Source organism: Enoplosus armatus, chromosome 8 (assembly GCF_043641665.1).
Source record: "Enoplosus armatus isolate fEnoArm2 chromosome 8, fEnoArm2.hap1, whole genome shotgun sequence".
In the NCBI taxonomy this organism is placed as follows: domain Eukaryota; kingdom Metazoa; phylum Chordata; class Actinopteri; order Centrarchiformes; family Enoplosidae; genus Enoplosus; species Enoplosus armatus.
Genome location: NC_092187.1, coordinates 4,269,917 through 4,292,323, shown reverse-complemented (window position 1 = coordinate 4,292,323; position 22,407 = coordinate 4,269,917). Strand labels below are relative to the sequence as shown.

Sequence of the window (22,407 nt, the reverse complement as noted above, 5' to 3'; positions counted from 1 at the left end):
TACATAAAGTTAGACTAAATATAACTTTGACAAAAACAAGACTATTTAACAATAATCAAATACAATCATCAAAACTAAATCCAAAACCAAACAGCAGTATTAACAGTGTTTAAGCATGCCTGTTGTCATAACACTGGAAAGGCTAATGCATCACACCATAATGCTTTGTGCTCAGTAGCTTTACAGGCCTTGTGCAACATGTGTTTAATTGCACACAAAATAATTTCATAAGTTACACGTTTACAAAGACAGTGAAGAAGACTGGTTAGGTACACCAAGCTGCATCGTACTCAACGACTGGCTGGTGTCTGTAGTGCGTCAGTGGCTCAGCTGCTTAGAACAGTAGTAGGAACCAGTAGTGGTTCCAACTGCTAGAATACAAATTGCATATCACAGAACTTGAGTGGCAGTAAGTGCACATGTGATCACAAAAGTAGACTGACGTGTGCGTTGACTTGGTGGAACGAGTAATGGCCCATTTCTTCGCTCCTTTTGGATTCTACACTCTCGTAAACGGCTATATGGCTCGTGTGTGTCGCTGTCTCTCATTCTCAGGCAGCTTTTAAAAAGACAGAGGACGGCGTGGCAGTTCATGACTGGTGCTCTTAGGATCGGAAGTCCTTTTTACTATAGGGCTTGTTTCCCAATATGTTATCCACCTCAGATGCAATGGACAGCGATAACTTCGGAAGAACCTGTGGAATGAGAGGAGAGAAAGGATGACTGTAATAACACAGTCACACTTTATTTACTTTACTAGAAACAGCATTATATTAGAGGCAGGCCTTTACGTCTGAGTGTCTCTGACAACTCTGGTGTGTTTGCCCATTTGGTTCTAGTTGTCTTTGCTGTCATTTGAGCTCAACAGCTGATCGTGATCTTCAGTGCTACTCCTGTGGGTGCTTTGGGGCTCAGGCACCAACAGGGAAATCATACAGCGAGGTTACCATGGGAAGATGTCAAAGCAAAGTTTTAACTATGAACCGTTCCTTTATTTAGCCTCTATATTGTATCGTTGTTGTATACAATGACACGATTTATATACTGTATGACACCACTGAGCGGTCTGATAACTCACCGCTCAATGAGCGCACCTTGTGAACCACCAAATAAGTTTCAAACCGATCGAAAAATGTATATATTTTTAATCGAATGAAAGCCAGACAGAGGTAGAAGCTGTAGAGACTTGCAGTGATCATTTATGAAGACACTGAAAAAAATCTCAGCACACCTGAATGCGTGACAGGTGCGTCGGAGGAAAGCACAACTTGAATAAAAGTGGAAAAAAAACCCACACACACTGCTAACATAGAGAGCCAAAGTGATAATAAATCACAGTGGGTTCTACTTTTCTTTCTTTTTTTTTAGTTTGGTCAAGAAAATTTCCGTACTTCCTGCGCAGATGTTTCACATTAAAATCCTTCCAGCTGCTCGGACCAGAACTAAAAAGCAACAATGGATCATATATTTCTTCGGTGGGTACCAAGTAAACTTAACAACAGGTGTGAAAAGCGACCTAAAGCAGTCCAAACACTGACCCAAGGCCATTTAATGTTCGCCGTGGTTATTGAACTATTATTATAAGTGGATCCGGCTGCTGCCTGTGTGCTTCCTGACCTGTATTGCTCTGATATTCTCCATCAGCTGGTCAGTTCTGGAAGCTCCCAGCAGGACAGAGTTCACACCTTCGTTCCTCAGGCACCAGGCTGTGGGAATTTGCAACAAAGGAAGAAAGGGTGAATGCAATCCTTCAGCAGCCATTGTTGTGTGGAGGTAAAGAGCGAAGTCATCTGGACTACAACACACTGGATAGGGAATTACAACAGGCAGTGTGTGTGTGCTGGACACATTTGTACAGGTGAAGTCATGTGTATGATTCACTAAATATTTCTACATGCTGCATGTTTCATGAATGACTGATGGGGTTTTCTCACTTGTTCTTTATCCATCTTATGGAAAAAATACTGAAAGACTTTTTTTAATGAACCAATGCAGGACATCTACATACGTTACAGGTTAACACAATACATGGGGAATTAAAGGTGGCATTCGGGAGAATTAGTGAAACATAGAATAGAGGATAGAATTGGCTGTAATGTGTAATGAAGAGTTAACCGATAACAGGCTATCGTGACAAAGACAGACACACCAGGTATTCCAGACAAGATACGCAGTGGGACATGATGGACGTAAAGACAGAGCAACAAACTACAGGTTTGTTTTACCAATGGCCAGTTGGGGCAGAGTGCAGCCTAGTCGCTCAGCAACTGCCTGCAATTCTTTTAGCTTCACCTGCTGACGGTGCCCCTCCTCACTCAGGATCTTGTCCTTCATCCACTGATAACCCTGTTGCAGACAGCACAGAACAGAGCTGACTATGACTGTGTTATAGACCACAGAGTCACCCCCCCCCCTTCTGATTCAGGAGAGAATAAAGCAGCAGGTTGGTTTGACGGAACGGATCAGAGAGGGAGAGAGAGGGCGAGACTGGGAGCTGACCTGTTCCCTGGAGAGCTGGTCAATGGAGTTAGAACTGGTCTGGTGCTGGTCTCACTCACTTTGTGCTCCGTTCTGTCAACCTCCGACTGCAGGTGGGGCTAACCAGCACTGTAGCTTGTAGCTTCATTGGCTACAGTTTCAAAGTAGTTTCCCCAACACTAACAGCAACTATCCCTTCAATAGAAAGTAGTTCCAATGTAAAATCTATTCTGTGATAAAATGTACTTGTTTGCTTGCTATTACGTGAATTTCTGATTGGCTGTTTTCTCTCCAACGTGATCGCTAGTAGGATTATTGGTATAAGGGAAGTAGGTTTTAGCCAAACAAGTGGATGAAGATCAAGAGTAATCAGATGAATGAGTGACAGGTTAATTGGTCAGAGGGGTGTGACACAATAGAATGACATAATGAGTAGTAGTAGAAATAGGAGAGTTACCTTAAGTGAGGCACGTGAATAAGGGGGGATCCCACTGTCGTACTTCCCTGAGATGATCCCACAGGCCAGTGGAGACCATGTCATAGCTCCAATCCCTGCATGCCATAAACAAAACAGGCATTGTAATGGACCAAATCACACTAAGCACATTTCTAATGTTCAATGTTATTTGCAGTTTTACGATATGGGGGACTAGGAGGGGGACTGTACCTCCTAGATGCACTGGGGGGAGGTTAAATTCTTATTGAAGAAACAAAAATTAACATTAAATGGCAGCCCACCACTCTAATTTCCCAAACAAAGAGTGGCCATTAGCATGGCTGATTCAGTATCTTCTAAACAAAATACATAATAACACATAATACTAATGAAGAGGGTGAGTTCTTCATTAGCGTAATCATTGGTACAGATTTCCTCACAGACTATGACAGCTATTTACCTATCTTGTGGTAGAGATCAGGGAGTTGCACTTCAACTTTCTCCCTCTGGAACATGTGGTACTCTGCCTGTTCACAGATGGGTGGGATCTGGTTGAACTGCCGTGCCACCGAGTATGCCTCCTACAGCGAATACAGGGAACAATTTACCACCACACACATGTCTTCATGGATCCAAAATCTTGACCTGATCAAAAACAGACTGATGGAAAACTTACCCTAACCCAAAAAAACAATGAAAAGAAACCTGATCTCTAATAGACCCAAGGATAATCAGAAAATCAAAATGTGGGGGACCGGAATAGACCCAAACAGATAGACCAACAATGGCATCTCTTGACCTGTTTAGACTGAAAATAATTTGGACCTGGTACCAACTCAGGCCGTGGGTCGTATCTCGGTTTGAAGGAACCAAATGGACCCATGAATGCATCTTCAGGCTATTTTGAAACGTGTGTGAACTCACCATGATCTCCATGGAGGTCCATCGTGATGTCCCCCAATACATGGCCATCCCCTGGTTGATCACGTGGGTCATTGCCCTCACCGTCTCTACCAAAACAGTCAATATTAGCCAGGTTGCCAAGCTTCAGCAATCATCAGACAGACTACAGAAGACAGTACTTGTGGTTATTGTGTGGATGTTCGTTCGTTCTATATATTCACGCTTGCGACTCTGCACATCTTCGACGTCTCACATTCAACCTGTCGTGGCAGGGAGAGTGCTGCTTTTAAAGGGGATGAAATGTGATTGGACTCGATTGTCACACAAACAATGTCGGATAATGTGTTCTATGTAATGTTTCACACCTTGATTCACAAAAATAGAATGTAATCTGGACTACCAGCATTCCCAAGTCTTATTGTGAGTGGAGACAGGTGTGCTAATACTAGAGCTATTACTCAGCCCAGCCACTTCCACGCTTGCCCTTTATAAATAATAAACATCCAGTTTTCCTCTTACCTGCCTCCTCATCTGAGTCTGCACTTGGGTTCACTGGCTCAGCCCCGCTTAACACAAAGTCAGTATAATTTCCCCACCATAGAATGCAAAGACTGATCTGTGATCTGTGGGAGGAAATGCACACCCACCTTCTATAGGTGTGTTAGGATCTGGTCGATTCGCGAAAACCACGTCTATGTACTCCAGCTGAAGTCTGTCTAGTGATGCTCTTAGACCTGTTGTATAACGATAATTACATGTTAATGGGTCATATATAAGCAATCTGAGGTTATGTGGCTATGGTGGCGCATGCAGCTATGAACAACTTGGTTGTGCTCTATTTCAAACAAATAAATGTAGTTTTTGTTATCATGACAAGGTGCTCGTCTTAATTATTTACAATGGTAGTTAAAAATCTTACCTTCGATTATATGTTTTCTGGACAATCCCCTTTCCATTTCTGCTCTGAAAAACAAACATCTTTCATTTCAGAACTCAAGATTGGATTTAGTATTTTCATATTTTGACAAAATAACATGATTGATGGGGGTATTCTGAATGGTCTAAGACTATAGAGAAAATCTAGCACTTGACATGCCCTCTGTGCACTGCAGTGCACTGATGCTGTAAAGTGCAACACACATTGGTTGTGTCATCAGTCAAACAAGTGTTGCTTTTCTTAAGACTTTATATGCATCAATGCTGGAAAATATGGGACAAAAGGGACAAAAACATGCCTGATAGTCTGTTTTTGTCACCACTCTGTGTGTGTGTGTAAACCAAACTTGCTTTGCCTTCAAACAGATAACATTGCCAGCTAGCACAGAAAGTGTCTAAGCACAGCCACAGTGGGGTTTGTCAGCATCTGTAAACAGATAATGTAATGTTACCTCCACTTAAGTGCGTCCTTCTAATACCTTGTGGTTAGTAGGGAGCCTATTTCATCCATTGCAATCATAGAAAGGGAGAAAGAAGGAGAGACAGAGAGAGAGAGAGAGAGAGAGAGACAGAGAGAGAGATACAGAAAGAGAGAGAGAGAGAGAGAGAGAGAGAGAGAGAGAGAGAGAGAGAGAGAGAGAAGGATGGAAAAAGATAACTATACATACTTTCCGCCCCAGAAGATTTTGGTGGTGATGACTAAACTGGAACGCCTGCATGTGAGAACATATATAAAAATAGAAATCAGACTGTGGTAGTTTCCTTCTTTCAAACACGACACCTGGAAACTATTATCTCAATGACAAAAATATAATATATTATCAAGAACATTACCTAATTCAACACAAAAACGATATAATCTAATAGGAGATTCAATATTGAATATGTTTCATTTCTGTTGACATTCAAATACCATGCAGTCTTTGTTGTATTGTATTTTGAACTTTTAGAGCATAAAGTATAGTGGAGAAAGTATATACAGAAATACGAACAAGTGACAACTACATCCTGTTACACAATACATACAATAAAAACAAAACACAAAGTAACAAGTACTTGTCTATGCATGTTGCAGTTCAACTATAATACATTTGCCTGTCTGGCAACTCTTATCCATGCAGATGACAATGCAATAAAATAATTTAAGGAATAAAAAGTTGTGGATATAAGTTTTAAACTGAACCTTCTAAAATGATACTACTAGTTTTAAGATTACACTTCTGCACAAACAAGACACACGATCTGAAAACTCCTACCTCCATCCTTTCTTCTTTATGATATTTCCCAACACAACTTCAGCCCTGGGAAAGGAGATAAGCAGAGAGAGAGAGATGTTTGATGTTTCTTTAATAAACAAAATAAATGTGTGTGTGTGTGTGTGTGTGTGTGTATGAAATGTAATAAATTTAATAAACCATACAAAGTTACACATTGACCGTTCATGCATTTTTCCCTTAACAACCAGTTATCTAGACATACACTTATCTTATTAACAGAATAATGAATTAGCAATGTAAACTGTAAACAAATGAACATTAATTCAAGCAAAAGTAGCATCATATCAATTTACCATTTTCTGTTATGTAGCTTAAGTTGTTGTGAACTACTGAGTGGTTTCATATTTATCGGTCCCTTAGCTCCAGAATGTGCACTAGCAATGGAAAGGTACAATGGAAGGCAAATTCTGGTGCTTCAATATGACTCCTCAATGGTCATTTGCCCTGCATAATGGCAACCGGGGTCATTATGAATAGAACAGATTAGATGAAGGAATGTTACTATATAATGATGGGGTTGTATATGGAGAGATTCTTCCGTTTTTGTATCAGAATGATTTCTTCTTACATTGAAAAGGCGTGTTACCATGAGTTTAAACATGACTTTTTGGGTTGTTTGTTGGATGTTAGGAGCTACCTAGGATTCTCAAAAATCCTCTTTTTTTGCCAACATATCGATGTACATTTGTAAAAGGAAGCCAAGTGGAGCTACAGGTGTTTTGTGAATTTTAAACCTGAACATTGAACTGTTGGGCCCTGAGCAACAAATGTGTGATACGGGTTAGGGTCTATCCGAGTCTCTCCTTCACGAGCCTCCCACCGACCCTGGTTGAACACAGGTTGGAGAGAAGGAGAGGAGAGAGGGAGAGAAATAGAAAGGGCACATGCATGAGCAATCAAGACAGAGGGGGGCATGCATGTGGAGGTGGAACTAAAAGCTAACTTTTACCTGATAATTATTTTATGTAATTCATCTTGTGTGGTTTATCAGTGAGGTTTATGAACTACACTGCAGACTGCTTCACATGTGCATCCGTTATCTATAAGGGGTAAGATTGTGCTAAAACAATACTTACAACAGTTATGCATCTGTGAGAAAAATGGAGGCCATGTAAACACCAATAGGATCCCGCCCTTACCATCTTACCACCCTTCCCAGGCTCATCAGCGTCTCCGATGACGCAGGGGACTGTTTCGTCGTCCATTAATTAGTTTGACAATCTGGTTCCCTGAGGTGCAGCACACATCAATATGGAGCGCCGGTGCTGTTTCCACAGCCTCACCTGCTGCTCCCTGTCTGTCAGGATGTTTGTGATCCTCTGACAGGTGGGGGTGGGCACAGTGAGCAGGGTGAGTTTGAGGTGGAGGACTACTGGTATGATGGTGTTGAACACCGAGCTGAAGTCCACAAACAGGATCCTTGCATATGTCCCTGTGGAGTGGAGGTCTTGCAGGATGTAGTGCAGTCCCATTTTGACCGCATCATCCATTGACCTGTTTGCCTGGTAGGCAAACTGCAGGGGGTCCAGCAGGGACCCTGGGATGTCCTTCAGGTGGGCCAACATCAGTCTCTCAAAGGACTTCATGACCTCTGGCATCAGGGCGACAGGTCTGTAGTCATTCAGTCCTGTGATCAAGGGTTTCTTTAGGATGACTGTGGAGCATTTGAAGCAGGAGGGGACTCCAGTGATCTGAGTGAGGATGGGGGCCAGATGGTCAGCACAGAATTTCAGACAGGAGGGCGACAAGCCGATCTGGGCCTGGTGCCGTCCTGATCTTCTGTCTCTGAAATAGCCAACACACATCCTCTCTACAGATCATGAGTGCAGGTGGGGGGTCAGTGGGGAGAGGGTAGCAGGTTGCAGGGGGTGCAGTCGGACATGTGTTATGTGAGCTGGAGTGGGTGAGGAGTGTGAATGTGGGCTTATCAAACCCGCAATAAAACACATTCAGGTTGTAGGCCAGTTAATGGTTTTCCACCATGGGGGGGCTTTCTTACACCAGACAGTTTCAAGTACTTATCATATCGTGTACATTCTATATTGTTTACCCTGCTCACTATCATATATATATATATATATATATATATATATATATGTTTACTGAATCAAGTAACATTTTGTCATTTACCTGATTTAGCTGACAGACTTAGAAAACCCTGAGGCCCCTCCTATTGAAAAGGAGTTGTTCTTTGTCAGTTGGGAGAGCATGTCTGTTTAGCTATGTGCATGTGATGCTGCCTGAAGTTAATTTGATACGAGTTGTTTTCTTCCTGAGATGAGGGAGCTGAGCTTTAATTAATTTAGACTTTCATAAAGTCTCTTGAGTCCCCCTCCTATCACCTTCCTTGACCCTGCGGCCAGGCTTCCCTACATTTGTGTTTGTTAGTTATTGTTTATCATTGTAACTAAACTGCTGACGTGCACAAATGGTTCTTCCTCTGGCATTTTTTGCTCTTAGTAAGCATCTGAAGATTCGCGATTTGGCCAACGGTGACGCATGCATGTGGCCAAGTGTAAACCCAAAGTGTGTTAACCACAACTTGATTTCATCCTGATATGAGAGACTTGGAATGACAAGTTTAAAAGGGGGCCGTACTTACTTTCCAGCAGTATACACTTCAGCTGTGTCAAACAGATTGATTCCACTCTCATATGCCAAAGTCATCAGCTCCTCTGCCACCTTCAACAGCAAAATTTGAGATAATAAAGATGAGCAAAGTGTGAAACTGTTTTGCATGCGAGAATATCTTTCTGCTGTCAAGTTGAAAGGTTCTTCAAAAGGCAGTTATATCAAGAAGTGCTTCATTATATAGCCTATTTAAGAAAGACATTTGAGTTATTGTGGTGGCGTGGCTATAGGAACAATGGAAAGATGGATTGCCATATTTGTACTATTTTGGAAAGATATTCAAGGTCCCCAGAGGATGAATCCTAATGAGTTTGGTGATCCCTGAGTTTTCCTCAGAGGATTACTTTGCCAGGTGTCTGTCTCTGGACAGATTCTGTCAACACGATAGTGTCACAACTGTTGAAGATGCAGTCACAAAACTTTGCAGGTGTGTAATTGAGATCAAGATGAAGGCAGAATTTGAAGATGGGTGCGGTCCGAGCAAGGGTACCAAAAGTAGAGGGTTAGGAAGTAGAGGAGGGACCATTGTGACATGGAAACACTCCTGGAGGGTCAGACCAGACCTTCACAGTCCTTGTGCTGGCCATCTGTTGCATCACCAATGGTTTGCAGGTGGCTTTGAGGTGTATCAGGTTGTGGTCTGAGTGGGGGGAGGGAAGACAAGCTATATGCCCCCTTATTGTTGATATACAAGAGGTCCAGGATTTTATTCTCCCTTGTTGCATATGAAGTCCCACAATGACAATGACATTTCAATTTCTCGTGCCTCTCGATCCTTTCTCTGACCTTCACACCGTCCTTCCTGCCGCAGTGACAGTATCTCCATATGTCCTCTGGCATCAATGCCCAAGGAACTCCAGCTCCAGGACAGTAATCCAGTAGCTCATCGCAGGTGTAAGCGACCATTGTCTTCAGGTAACTTGTACGCAGTTTTTATCTGTTGGCAAAAAATACATCTCACACGCCTCTATAATTCTCTCAACTCATCAGCAGGGTGAGTGCTCAATAATAATGGTATAATGTCTTTAACACCTTTTGCCTTCTCTGTTTTATTTCAACATTTCACATGTTTAGGTTGACGATGCAACAGATGCTCAGCCTCTGACGTTGAGTGCTCACGAAATTGTAAGCCGTTTATTCATTGTGACACTTAAACTGAACCTTTACTTTGAAACGTAAGCCGTTACGTAAACAGTCGCACCTCTCCATCAATCAATTAAGCTTGATGATTGCTTGGTGAATTGATCTCTGTCATTGATTAATTGATGTCTTTTACAATCTTAAAATGTAAAAGTTAAGTCTGGATACATGAAGGGAAGAAGGATTATGTTCCTATATAAGCCATTACATTTAAGACAATGAGATGGTGGCTATACAATGTTTCTTTATTAGTAGTAAAAAAGGCTTGTATTTTTACTTACAGTGAGAAGGTATAGTCATGATGCACTCCTCATAATAAAGAGTACTAGACACGCAACTTGTGACTGGAAAAACAATCATGGGATCACCAAAGTTATTACGGTGCATCTTGTGGGAACCATGAACGTCTGTACCACATTGCAATTCATCCATTAGTGGAAAGATATGTAGATACATTTCAGTCTGGACCAAGAGGTGGACACGACTAGCGTGGCTAAAAACGGTGTGTGTAAATTTACCATCAAAGACATATTGAGCTGAAACATGATAAAACATGCTTTGTCGACGTGTTTAAAGTTTTACATTTCAAAGGCTAAACACCTGAGTGGATAAGATGAAAAACGCTTCCCTTGTCAGTGGAGATACAGATTGACATCCATGCATTTTACTTGGTGAAACCACTCTATCATCGTTCCACCCTGTTCAACTTGAGCCTGGATTACATGAGACTGTACAGGTGTTCAGGTGTTCTCTCCTACCTCATCCGTTATCTGGCCTCCAAAGGTAACCCACGTGCCTGGACAAAAATCAAATGATTACACTTGCTGTGCGTGGCAGCAGAGGATCTGGGATTTTTCAGTTCGCAAGCCGACATTTGACAGTGTGGAGGCAAAGATTTGCCAGAGCAGAACGTTATTTGTGTCCAAATCCATGTGTTTGGTGAAAAATGGAAGTAATTAATGATGGTGAATCCGTGCTGTGCCAGCTGTGGATTTCTGGAATGTTACTGAATAAAACGCTGAGGGAGAATTAAGAACACAGCTGGAGAAACGCATGTGTCAGGGTCCCCAGTTTGTCTCCCTGTCTTTCTTCTCTCTCTCCCTGTCTGTCTTGGAGAGTTGCCACCGAGCGGAGACAAGGAGGTTACTCCAGTTCACCTGTCCACACACCTGCTTCAGATCATCCAATCAAGCCACACCTCTCCAGTATAAAAGACCGGCTCAGCTCTCCGCTCATCTCCAGATCGTCCGTTACCTACCGTGTTTCGTGAGGCTCCTTGTGCTCAAGATAACCTGTTCGGACTCTGTGATTTATGCCTGTTCTCTCTACGTCTCCCAGACCCTGGTTCACCTGCACCTGCCTGCCTACCTCCTCCTCGTCTCCGCTCCGTTCCTGTGGATCTCCGGCCCTGTCAGCTCTCTCCCCGGCCCTCGCCTGCTCCAACCACCACGGCTTCCAGCCTCCTCCACGATCCCCCCCCAGAACCCCCTCTCAGCTCGGCCTTCTCTCTGGCTCACGCCTGCTTCAGTTCCACGGCATCCAGCCTGCACTACGAATCCCCCGGAACTTTCTCTCTCCCCCATTTAACAATAAATCATTGTTTCAGAACTCTGAACCTGCACCGCCTGTATTCTTGTGTTTGCAGTTTGGGGTCCAGCCAGTTAGCTTTCCTAACAGCACGATAACTCAAAAATGTTGATTTGCAGGCTGAATTATACTTGAAACAGTTTAGTGCTCCTTCAGTCCATCGATGTTCATGGTCTTATTGTTATCGTAGATGCATGTATATGTCACACTCACCTAATCCAAGACAGGACACCCTCAGCCCCGATTTGCCCAGATTTCTGTTGACAAAAAAAAATCACAGTCCAGTGAGAACAGCAAGTTATATAAAGTATATATCATATCACATTTGAATTTCTGCTGTTGGCTGTCACATGCCTATAGGCCGTGCCCAGTTAACTGCTCTATGGCATCACACTGCAAAAGTCGAGCCAGGTTCAGGACCTATCCAGCCAATCAATCCAACCCCGTTGCTACTAAAAGCGTCATCCTGAGGCTCACTCACTGACAAGCCCGATGATGGGGATCTAGTTTTGTTGCAGACAGTAGTTTTTCATGCCTTGATCCTTCGTTTCAGTATCAGACAAGAAGACAAAGACTCCCGACTGAAAGCGTCAGACTCTTTCAGTCAGACATTAACGAGAACCTCCTACACCACTGATAGTCTCCTTCAGGATTCCATAAGATAGACTGCTGAGCCTTCTTCCTGCAGATAGCAATCTCTGTGCCCATTACTTGCCACAGCTTCAGTTGCCGGTGGCTGGTAAAAATGAGGATGGCCTGGCATTTTATGATGTGCCAGATTGGCAAACTAAATACACTACTCTCCCGCTGCATATACAGATGAAAGTGCCCCACTGCAGTCACCAACACAAGACTAGAGTAGTGTCCTAGAAGCAGACGACAAAGGACATGAAACAACAAACACTAATTTTGACCATGCCCGGTCTTTCTCTATCAGACACCAACATGGACTTCCTCCTAGCAGTCCACTCTGAATCATTCAGGTTGCTATGTTTGAGCACACATTACCCACGCTAGAAGTACCGCCCCCTCTCCCCATCCTGCTGGAAAGAAGTGGAATGAGCAGATGGCGTTTTTGCAATGAAAAGCACTAATTGGTCCTTCATTCACTTACATTTATTCATTTGCCAGATGTTTTTGTCCAAAGTGACATACGAATGAGATGCAATCCTCAGTTCCACGTTCCACCTGACTCAAATGACAAAAGGCCGAAGTTGCATGACGTGAACGCATAAATGCCAAACGACAAGTTGAGGGAGTAAGGTCTCTCAGAAGAGGTAGGTCTTCAAGTGATTTTTGAATACAGGGGATTCTCATAGAGAGAGAGATATACAGAGTTAGATGAAGAGAGGGAGAGATGAAGATATACGCATATTTTTGATGGGCCAGTATAAAATAAAGCAGATCAAAATCCGACCCTCTCTTTACTGTACTCTGCTAGTGTTGCATCGCTGCTCTCCTGTTTGAAAGCTGGGCTCTATAGTGCGAACATTCGGCTCCATGTGGGGGGCGTGTGAATGTGAAAAATGATTTGAGTGACAGATTCACCATGCTCCAACGCTAATTCCCGTTAGCAAAGAGCCAGCCAGCAGCTTCTCCTGTTTAGCATGAGCTGATTGTCGCTTTAACCGGTTAAAAAGACAAACTTTGCCAGAGGCAGGCCATAACAGCTGTCGGTACTTAACGTTAGGACAGCATTAAACTTGTGTGTCATCTGGTTGAATTGCTCTCTGCAGCCGGTGTCTGCTCAGGAAAGTGAGGGAGGAAGCTCCACTCTGTAACAGCACATTGAAATCGTGAGTGGACAGAGAGGTTTTGTAGTTCCAACAACAACAGAGTGATATGTCCTCTCTCCGGCGAACCGCGTCCTTCCAATTTCCTCCAAATTCATCCTTCATTTTTGTCATTTCAGTAATTTAAGATTACAAAACGAAAATGTTTTGGACCAGGCCCTTCAGTATGTGGGGTAACTTGTGGAAAAATAAGGTGTGTCATATTAAGTAGGCCACAACTGCTTTTTTCTTTAATGTGTCAGATACATCAATATTTTAGTAAATTTAAGTATTGGATTGGACTCAATCAGATATCCAATATTAAAGGACTTGGATCGGGATCTATGCCAAAAAAAAAACGTGATCTGGACATCCCCAGCTTACAAACAAGTTTGTTTTTTATTTAAATGCTGAAAAAATGGGTTTTAAAACATCTGTAGCATAGTCTTAATCTAAACTGACGACAACTACAATGCGTCTGGCAAACAGGCAGCAGACGTGTAATGTATACGTGTGCCACAGCTGACTTCACAGAATGGCTGTCATCTTTCACCAGGAGGACAGGTGATCCTTTTATTTCTTTCTTTAGGGAAACTGTTATTAGGGGAAACACAGATTGTTCTTGATATGAAATTCACATATTTAAAGCTCACAGCATGACTCCTTAATTACGTGTTTGGTTGGTCGTAGATTTATATTTTAGATTTATTTTGGCCACTTTCAAACTTTCACATCTTAGCCTGAGGCTGTAACTGTGTTTTATATATTATATACAGCGTATATATCCAAAATACAGTTATAGCCCTGAGCTCATCTTACCTGTAAATCATGCCAGTGGCATAAGACATGCTGTCCCTCAGTGAGACATGGTTCATCCTAAGGAAATCCTCCAGGTTTTTGAGCTGAGCGGCTGCGCGAACCTCTCTCAGGCGCTGAAACTCTGCTAACTGGCTACTGCGCTGCTGCCTCTCTTCCTGCTCCAGTGCTTGCTCTGACAAGAAACAGCTCAGGCCACTGTGCACACTCTCACTCATGGACGACAGGGACAGTATCTTGCCTCCAGACCCGCCACTTCCACTGCTGATGCTACTGCTTCGACATATCCCACTGCTGTCTCGGCTCCCGGGTGGCACCCCTCCACCGCCCCCGGGCTTGGGCATCTGGAAGTTGATGAGGAAACAAAATCTGGTGTCACAATCAAACCGGAGTGTGATAAAGCCATGACTTTAGACACCAGCTCCACCGATGTGAGTGGGTCGGTCAATCATCAGGACAATCCTAACACTCTTCTCCACCCTTCCCACTGCCATGTGCATCATGGCTTGTAACATATTCACCGCTGTGTTTCATGGTCTGTGCTCTGTCTCTGCTGTCTGCATTATTGAAGTATAAACACTCAATCATTTATGGGTGAGTTAAGTATTGTATGCGAAGGACTGATGTGCTTTGCTGTTTGTCTGTGCGGATGGAAAGACGAACATGCACACATGCACGACAGTGCTGTTTAAAACAGTGCAAATCCATACTCACACACTAGGTGTCTGGGTAGACATCTGTGGAATTGTGGCATGCATGAGCATAATTCACTTTGGGGAGACATAGCACTGTTGGCTGAAGGAAGAATTGAAAGACAAGATGATCTTTTGAGAGCAGACAGTTTCACAGTGAACTTCTCTGCTGAATTGTTACAGAGTATCAGACAAGAAGACAAACACATAGGCTTAGATAGTCACCGTTACACTGATGGTGTTCAATTGAGTGAATTGGACACAATAGACTCATACACAGCTCACACACTTCGGTTCAAAAAATAAATCAAAACTATAATATTTAATAGCAATAGCTGTTCAATAAATGTGCCTTCTGTAGATGCTTCTCATTGTAAATGATTCACATACAATTTAAAAAAATTAAATACTCCACATAAAACATTCTTTTAACTTTTTCTCATCCCACATTTATATTTTATTTCATGCTTCCCTTGTGAGATCGTGTTTCTACAAAATGAAAACGTGACATCAAGAAGTTGGCTTTTGTCTTCATAGGCAGAGGAAATGGTTCCTCCTGACAGAGCAACCAATCAAAATCCATTTTTAAGCAAAGTATTTCCTATTCATCTTTACTGTGAGGTTTATATGCATGTTGAATTGTTGACAGGTGAATAGCAGCACAGAAAATGCGACCAGCAGCAGCTGGCTGTTCACTGTGAGACGCATTTTCAGGTGTCACAACTGCTGGCATCCTGGCACTGTCGGTTATAGTTGAGCAAACTCTAAATTAAACAAACAAGTACAAAATGGCTTTTGGAGATTTGCTGGTTAGAAAAGCCCCAAAGTCAGTTACGAGCCACATCAGGAATTTAAATAGATAATGAAAGTATTCACACTGTACCAGCTGAGAGGTCGGAGTGTGCGTCTCTGCCAATGAGTTGGTCTAAGCAGGTGAACTCAATTCATCGAAAACATAGCAATCTGCAATCTGCACATGTCACTTCCTCTTTTTTTTGTATGTATTTATTTTTGTTATTTGGTCGTTGTGCACCCCTACAGTACCCTGACACCTGACAGATTTTGCCATAACTGCCCAGCAACAGCTCTGAGCCTGTTTGATTACAACAAGCCATATATTAACGGGACAGATCTAGAACTGAATTCAGAGATCACTGCGGGACTGGCACTGAGCTTTGAAGGGTGTGGGTTTGCAAACTGATCTCGTTCAGGAGATTAAAAATCAACTGAGGTTTGCACTGCTCAGGATACCAGACCCCCTGATTGAGGGTAACTTGGACACTGCTTACTGGAACCATAAAGCGAGAGCATGCTGCACACAGCTTTTTCTCTCTTTTATTCACATCAGTGAGGGCTGAAATACTAGTTACCTGTGTGTAATTCCAGTTCAATGCGTACATGCTCGTCCTTCCAACAGACTTTGCTATTGGTTTACTCTCTTAAGGCTCCGCCTCGGCACACACATCCAGTAGCTACTATTTCTCTTTTGTGCATGCTTTGCCCTTTGAAGGTACCGTATGTAACAATATGCAGTAATTTACTTGTATTAATCGCTTTTTATTGCCAATGTGTGTAAGTGTAACACAAAATGAGACCCGACTTTCTCGGTTTCCTGTAACAGCCTGTGGACTGATTTTTATGTAAAGGACGTTCTGCGGGCTCCCGAGTGCTTAACCTCTCTTCAACTCCATGTTCAGCTCAGTCCGCTGCCGTCAAAAAAAGGCCGGCACCCACCAAAACACAGAGCCCAACACAAAGTTCACGTAGCTTGCTTGCTAATGCGGACAGATTGCTAATGTAGAAAAATGCTGTCTTGAGTGGATAACGTCAGCCAATTCATCCAGGCTCCCAGGGTTAATCTGGCTGATAACGTGAGCTCTCGTCGCACCCTCACTGATATCTACTGTAGGCAGGAAGGGTGAGTGGACAGAGCACAGAGATCCCCCGCCCTCTAGCTGTGGAAAGGAGCTGAAAGGGGCAAAGTCTAGACGGACAAAATACCCAAGCTTGCTTGCTCCAAGGACTCAAGAGGTGGGCCTGAGAGACGCTCAAGCTCTCAGCAAGACGAGTTGATGTGATGAGACGACTAAGCTGACAGAGCATCCCATCCCAGTCCAGATGCGCCACCTCACGTAGAAACCAGGTGTGCTCCAGAAAAAATGACGGCTGACATTGCAGGGGGCCTGGGCGAGGAAGTGGAAGCCAGTGTTGTTTTTCGTGGTTTCCGGTGCAGTTCCAGCTGCACAAAAACAAGTTTTAAGATTCTTCACCGGATGAGCGGTGAAGAATCTTAAATCAGTCCTGACCATTGTCACTATGTGGTCATCTGACAAACATGCATTTCATAGCGCACGTGAGAATGTGCATTTGACAGCGCCTTCCATCACACAAACCTGGGGAGAAGAGGTGCCTCTAAGCAACATATTAGATGCATCTGAAAGTGAATTGAGGTATCTGGGATGTTGAAACACAGGCTGGGGGAGACCGCAAGCAGCCAGTATGTCTTTCCCTTATTCACCCCACCTGAGTTAAGCAGTGAAGAAGAAGAAACCCCATCCCTGGAGGCGTGCCTCTAATCCACACATGTATTAGAAACTGAGAAATGGCCCGTGATTCGGTGTAGTAACTGCAAGAAGTTGCTGCTTGTGACTCCTTCAAAGTGGACAAGCCCAACAGAAGAGGTTGAAGCCCGCTGCACACATGGTCCCGCTCAGTCCTGATAGCGGAGACCTGGAACAGTCCAAGGGAAGTGGCCATCGTCATCTGAAAGTAGATTACCAGCCAGGGAAGCAGGCGGAACCAATAGCGATAGCGGGGGATTTACTTATCACTTTGTAATTTTCATGCTACACTGTGTAGTTGCTGTGGCTTCTTTGACATACATATGTTGGTGTTCAAGTCTGCTGTTGTTGTAGTGTAAAACATTCTAAAATTGGTGTAAAATGTTGCTAGAAATGAATGAAAAACAATGAGTCGCAGCATTTAGTATGACGTCATTATATAGACTGACTTCCAGCGGTCCCGTGCTGCAAAAGATACCCGTGAAGACGCCACATGCTGCTGGATGAGGTAAGAAAAATACAACCTTCAATGTACTGTAAGAAAACAATATATGAATCATGAATCATGTATGGAGTGCTGGGGGCACAGATGCAGCCAATATTATCTATATATTATTTTCCATATAGTACAAGTCAAAAGTTAGCTGTGTTTAATCATCCTTTATGTCTGCTTTTACAATGAATATTATAAGCCTAAGAGAGGGGGTATTTAATGCAAATATACACTGCAATACATAAGCTCATACACCCACGTTATAAATACAGCTGTATATTAACTTTAGATTTCTATGAAATCCAACCTTTATGATGTCCTCACATATGCAAATAAATCAAGAGTACAATCTCTGCTCTCTCCATTTTTCCTAACCTGCTGGAGCAAGTATACTAGAAAATCCCCAGCCATTCAATAATTTAAGACCCTCTTTCCACATCCTGATGACGAAGATAGATCGTATCATCCAACTACTTTCACTGAGACTGAACAGAACAACAGCGGTTTCTCAAAAAAAAGGGAAGAACGAGGAAAAAACACATCAGAGAACTAGATGTCGAACTATCTTGGACCACCATGATCTTCCCCCTTTTCATGGTTCCACATAGTACTCCAGACATGGGCAGCATATCCATGCGATACCAATCCCATTCTCTATCAATCCATCCCCGACACTATGAGCTACTCACCCGAGTGGTTGGCGTTCGGCCGATGTAGGGATTCTGGACTACGCTGCTCATGATAGCTCTTGGTGATGGCCAGATAAAGCAGTATGTGTTTTACTCAGCTTAATGCCAAGCAGAGTGGCTTCTGGGTTGCTTTAGAAGTAGTTGGTGGAGGAGTTAATATGGCTTTCCTCTCCCTCCTACCTCGTCACGTGGCACACAAAGGGCCCTATCAGCAGCCACGTCTGCACTGCAGAGCCCAGAAAATAATCTCACAAGTAAATTATTTATCTTGGCACTAAAACAAGCATCTGCACTAAAAGCTTGTGATTATCTGTTACAGCAGAAAGCAAGCTAAAAGCCTGTCATTTTGATTTTTCAAACAGTGGTGTATCTCTTTTCAGACATTTATTAAAAGGATAGCAACTACAACCACCATAGGTGTAGATTTGGTTGATGTCCCTGACAATGTCAACGTGGGGCTGAATTGTCCCAACCAATATTTCTGACAATCTTGTCGTTGGATCATCTCTGGCTATAACTAACATCAGACAGTTAATACATCCTTGATTTCAGCCTGGCTCCTCCCAACCAGAATATTTTACTAAATGAGTAGTAGACAATAGGGGCTAGCTGGGGGCAAACAGTTGTGCAGAGACTAACATGGATGGAATGGAAAAATGTCATCAAATCACGCCAATAAGAATATATGTGATTATATCCACAGTGCAGGAAACATAAAGATTCAATCTTTGACATCAGTAAGAGGGTCGGGCAGGAACAGACAGGCAGAATAGAGTGCTGCAGGAATGAGTCAAAGTCAATGGGTGTTTTGAATGGGTTTGTGGTTAGAAGGCTGAAATAAGGTCTGTGGTTAACACAAGCTGGAGAGATTTTCACGTTTTGTTCTGTGACATAAAATATGTCAGTACGTGTCTTAAAAAAGGCGGCCGCTAACAAGCGGCTAAATGGGACGACAGTGGTTGTTGCGGACATCACTGTCATGTCTCCATGATACTTTATACTCTATATCTATCTATATATCTATATTTATCTATATACTCTTAAAAGTTAAGCTCAGATGTGATGAAGTTAAAGTAATGTGACCGTGGTGACAAACAATAAGATAAAGTAGCATCAGTTTTCTGCGCTTTTATGAGCTGCTCTCTATCTACTGAGAGTGTCAGAGTTTTATAATCAGGCTGAAGCTCATTAGAGACAAGTGCATTCTCTTGACATACTGAAAGTGAGCTTGTTGGATTAGAGGTGCTCGTAAAAGAGTCACCAAAACTTCTTCCAGACTGTTTAAATTAGTTGATCTAATTTGACTTCAGCTTTTCAAATGTGAACATTTTCAGGTTTCTTTAGTTTTAATAGATAGTAACCTGAATATTTTGGATTGTTGGTCAGACAAAACGTGACATTTGAAGTCACCTCGGGCTTTTGGAAACGGCGATAAGCATTCTCAACAACTACTAATTGATTAATCAAGAACATCATTAACAGATGAATCGATAATGAAAATAATAGTTAGATGCAACTGTAAATAATACTTTAAAACACAAATATTGGCTTATATTTGGCATTCGTAATGCTGGACATATGCGAATAATTTGCATATCCATCCTGGAGCTTGCAAATCCAGATGTATTTACTAGTAAATATGAATGTAGTTGATCTGATCTTTTTTGATCATATCTTACATTCCCCACCATCCCAGGTTTGTTAAAATGACGTTTGAAATCAGGGAGCCCTGGTAGCTCAACGGGTAGAGCGTATACAAGCCTGAGGCCTTCCCACATCCCCCCGGGGGCTCACATTGTTTAACCTGGATGTTGTTGAGGCTTGGTGCGTCTTTCTTTTTTTTTCTGGTCTTATGGCCTCGTGACCTGAGGAGAAGACCGGATCATAGAGGTTCTGTGTGTTTTTATCTTGTGGAGCCGGACACGTGAGTGGAGGAAGAGGCCAGATCGTTAAGGCTTCAAACTGGAAGCCTTAACGCATACCTGGAGGTATGTCCTCTTTCTCACCTGCTTCTTCCTGCACTTGCTGTCTCTCTCCATCCTCCTCCTCCTCCTCTCTCGCTGTTTTTTGCACTGAGAACCACTCAAACACACCCAAGTACAAACATTATAATGTTTTTATTTATCTGTTATTTATTTTGTATTATGTCTTCAGGATGTCCATCTGTCCGTATGTTCATCTGTCCCAGGAACGGCTTGAGGGGAATTTGGCACAAATGTGCACTTGGACTCAAGGATGAACTGATTGGAATTTGGTGGTCAAAGGTCAAAGGTCACTGTGATCTCAAAATTACCATAAAAAACACGTAACTAGAGAATAGATGAAAAGATTCTTCAAATATTTTTAATGGATGTCCTGGAAAAACACCTTTCTGGCCATTATTCAACACCATAACTCTGGAACAGAAGGGGAGATTGTGACCATATTTCACAGTTGGTCAGACACTGAGTCAAAAGTGTCACCTATTCAAAGGTCAAAGATCATTGTGACCTCAAAATAGTTTTTTAGCCATAATTTCAATCAGAATGCATTGGGCGATTCCAGATTTCACAGACATGTTGACTGAGACGACACAATGAGTAAACAAACAACAAATGATTTCTTGGAGGAGAAGATGTCAGCTTTGGGGAGTGTCTTGGATAAGAATGGCACATCTATTTTCAGCTTGTTCCTGTTCACACCATAAAATCAGAGATTTGAATTTTTTATTTGACACAATTTTTTCATATCGCCCCACGCCTGGGTTTAACAGTGGGGTTCACATGATTTTGTTAGAATGATGGCTTATGGACACACTGCAACAGATAAGCTGTCCATCTTGGCAATATCTGCAAACAAATCTATGTTTATTACAGTAACTGCGCTTGTACAAATGACAACTCTCAGACAAATCTACTCTCCAGGCAAAACCTGCAGTGAAATCATGAGGCTTGTCTTTTTCCCATGTTCACAACAATGGCCAAGAACTGCAGTCCCGTGCATAACAGTGAGCCAACGTGCACCAGGACCCTGAACAGAAGCAGCTAAATGGAATTCAGCCATCATTATTTTCATTGTTATTATTTGCTCCAGTGCTTTTCCTACTGTGACATGTCAAAAGTCTGCAGGGCATGCTAGCTCACTGCCACACTGGGACACTTGAATGGAACGGAGTCGTTGTCACTGTTATTATGTGTTCCCTATTTGGACCTTGCCAAAACCCAACACCCAAACCAGCAGGATGGAAACAACTTAGGAGCATTTAACAGCAAATTATTTTATAAGAGCTGATGGTGCGACCAAATGTACAAATTCACAAATTGTCTACTACTATCCTTTATGATTTTAAAAACATCTGATGACACAACCTTGTCACATTGCAAGTTTTCAAGGATTCAAGGATTTTCTCCGCCAGTTCCACACATACAACTGCCATGTACATGCAGGAGGCAAATGTCAGCAGAGGGATTGGAGAGCCCATGAATGATGCTATTGAAATGTGCTATTTTCATTAGAATTAGATTGAGATTATCAGGGCTGCCATGGTCTGAATGGTTGGATGAAGTCTAGTGGAGGTGTCTCCACCCTATGACGCCACAGGTACTCAAGGCAAGTGATTTCTTGTTGAATACCAAATGCCCAGGCTGTCCTGCTAAATAAGGTAGTAAGAAAAGCAAATTTATGTTATAATTAACAAACATAAAGCATTTTATTACAACCATCAAGAGGGTAAATGCACTATTTAAGACCAACTGAAACATCTGACAGTAGCAGAAATCGTTTTTTTACACCAACTTGTAAAAGAAAATCTTTATGAAAACTCAAAACAAAAAAAAACATAACTACAGCATTTTGATAGATCCATGTAAAACATTCAGCTTATCTTTCAAATTACATACAGGTCCTATAGATAATATGATTATGTACAATATTTACATCACATAACAAAATTATATTCATGACATCTTTACACTTAATGTTGACAAAACAAATAATTAAACCAAGCAAGCACACACT

General features: G+C 42.4%; 1 protein-coding gene across 1 annotated transcript; it reads right to left on the bottom strand.

Moving 5' to 3' along the window:
• Positions 1–605: 605 nt before the first annotated feature.
• Positions 606–18,462, bottom strand: LOC139288684 (voltage-gated potassium channel subunit beta-2-like). The gene is made up of 15 exons (XM_070910056.1): positions 18,412–18,462; positions 13,980–14,320; positions 11,602–11,645; positions 10,560–10,597; positions 8,633–8,712; positions 6,010–6,054; positions 5,422–5,466; positions 4,737–4,780; positions 4,465–4,551; positions 3,839–3,924; positions 3,375–3,495; positions 2,936–3,030; positions 2,226–2,346; positions 1,618–1,706; positions 606–695 (listed from the first exon to the last, which is right to left on the bottom strand). Exons 1-15 carry the CDS (start codon positions 18,460–18,462, stop codon positions 606–608), a joined length of 1,377 nt encoding a protein of 458 aa, XP_070766157.1.
• Positions 18,463–22,407: the final 3,945 nt, after the last annotated feature.

Bases quoted from the DNA above. Each gene is read 5' to 3' on its own strand.
- LOC139288684 (XM_070910056.1), bottom strand. From the start codon at position 18,462: ATGAGCAGCGTAGTCCAGAATCCCTACATCGGCCGAACGCCAACCACT. The intron at 11,646-13,979 runs GTAAGATGAGCT...TTTTGTCAACAG, and splicing joins GCCACTGGCATGATTTACAG to AAATCTGGGCAAATCGGGGC. The intron at 1,707-2,225 runs GTAAAACAAACC...AAATTCCCACAG, and splicing joins TCTGCCCCAACTGGCCATTG to CCTGGTGCCTGAGGAACGAA.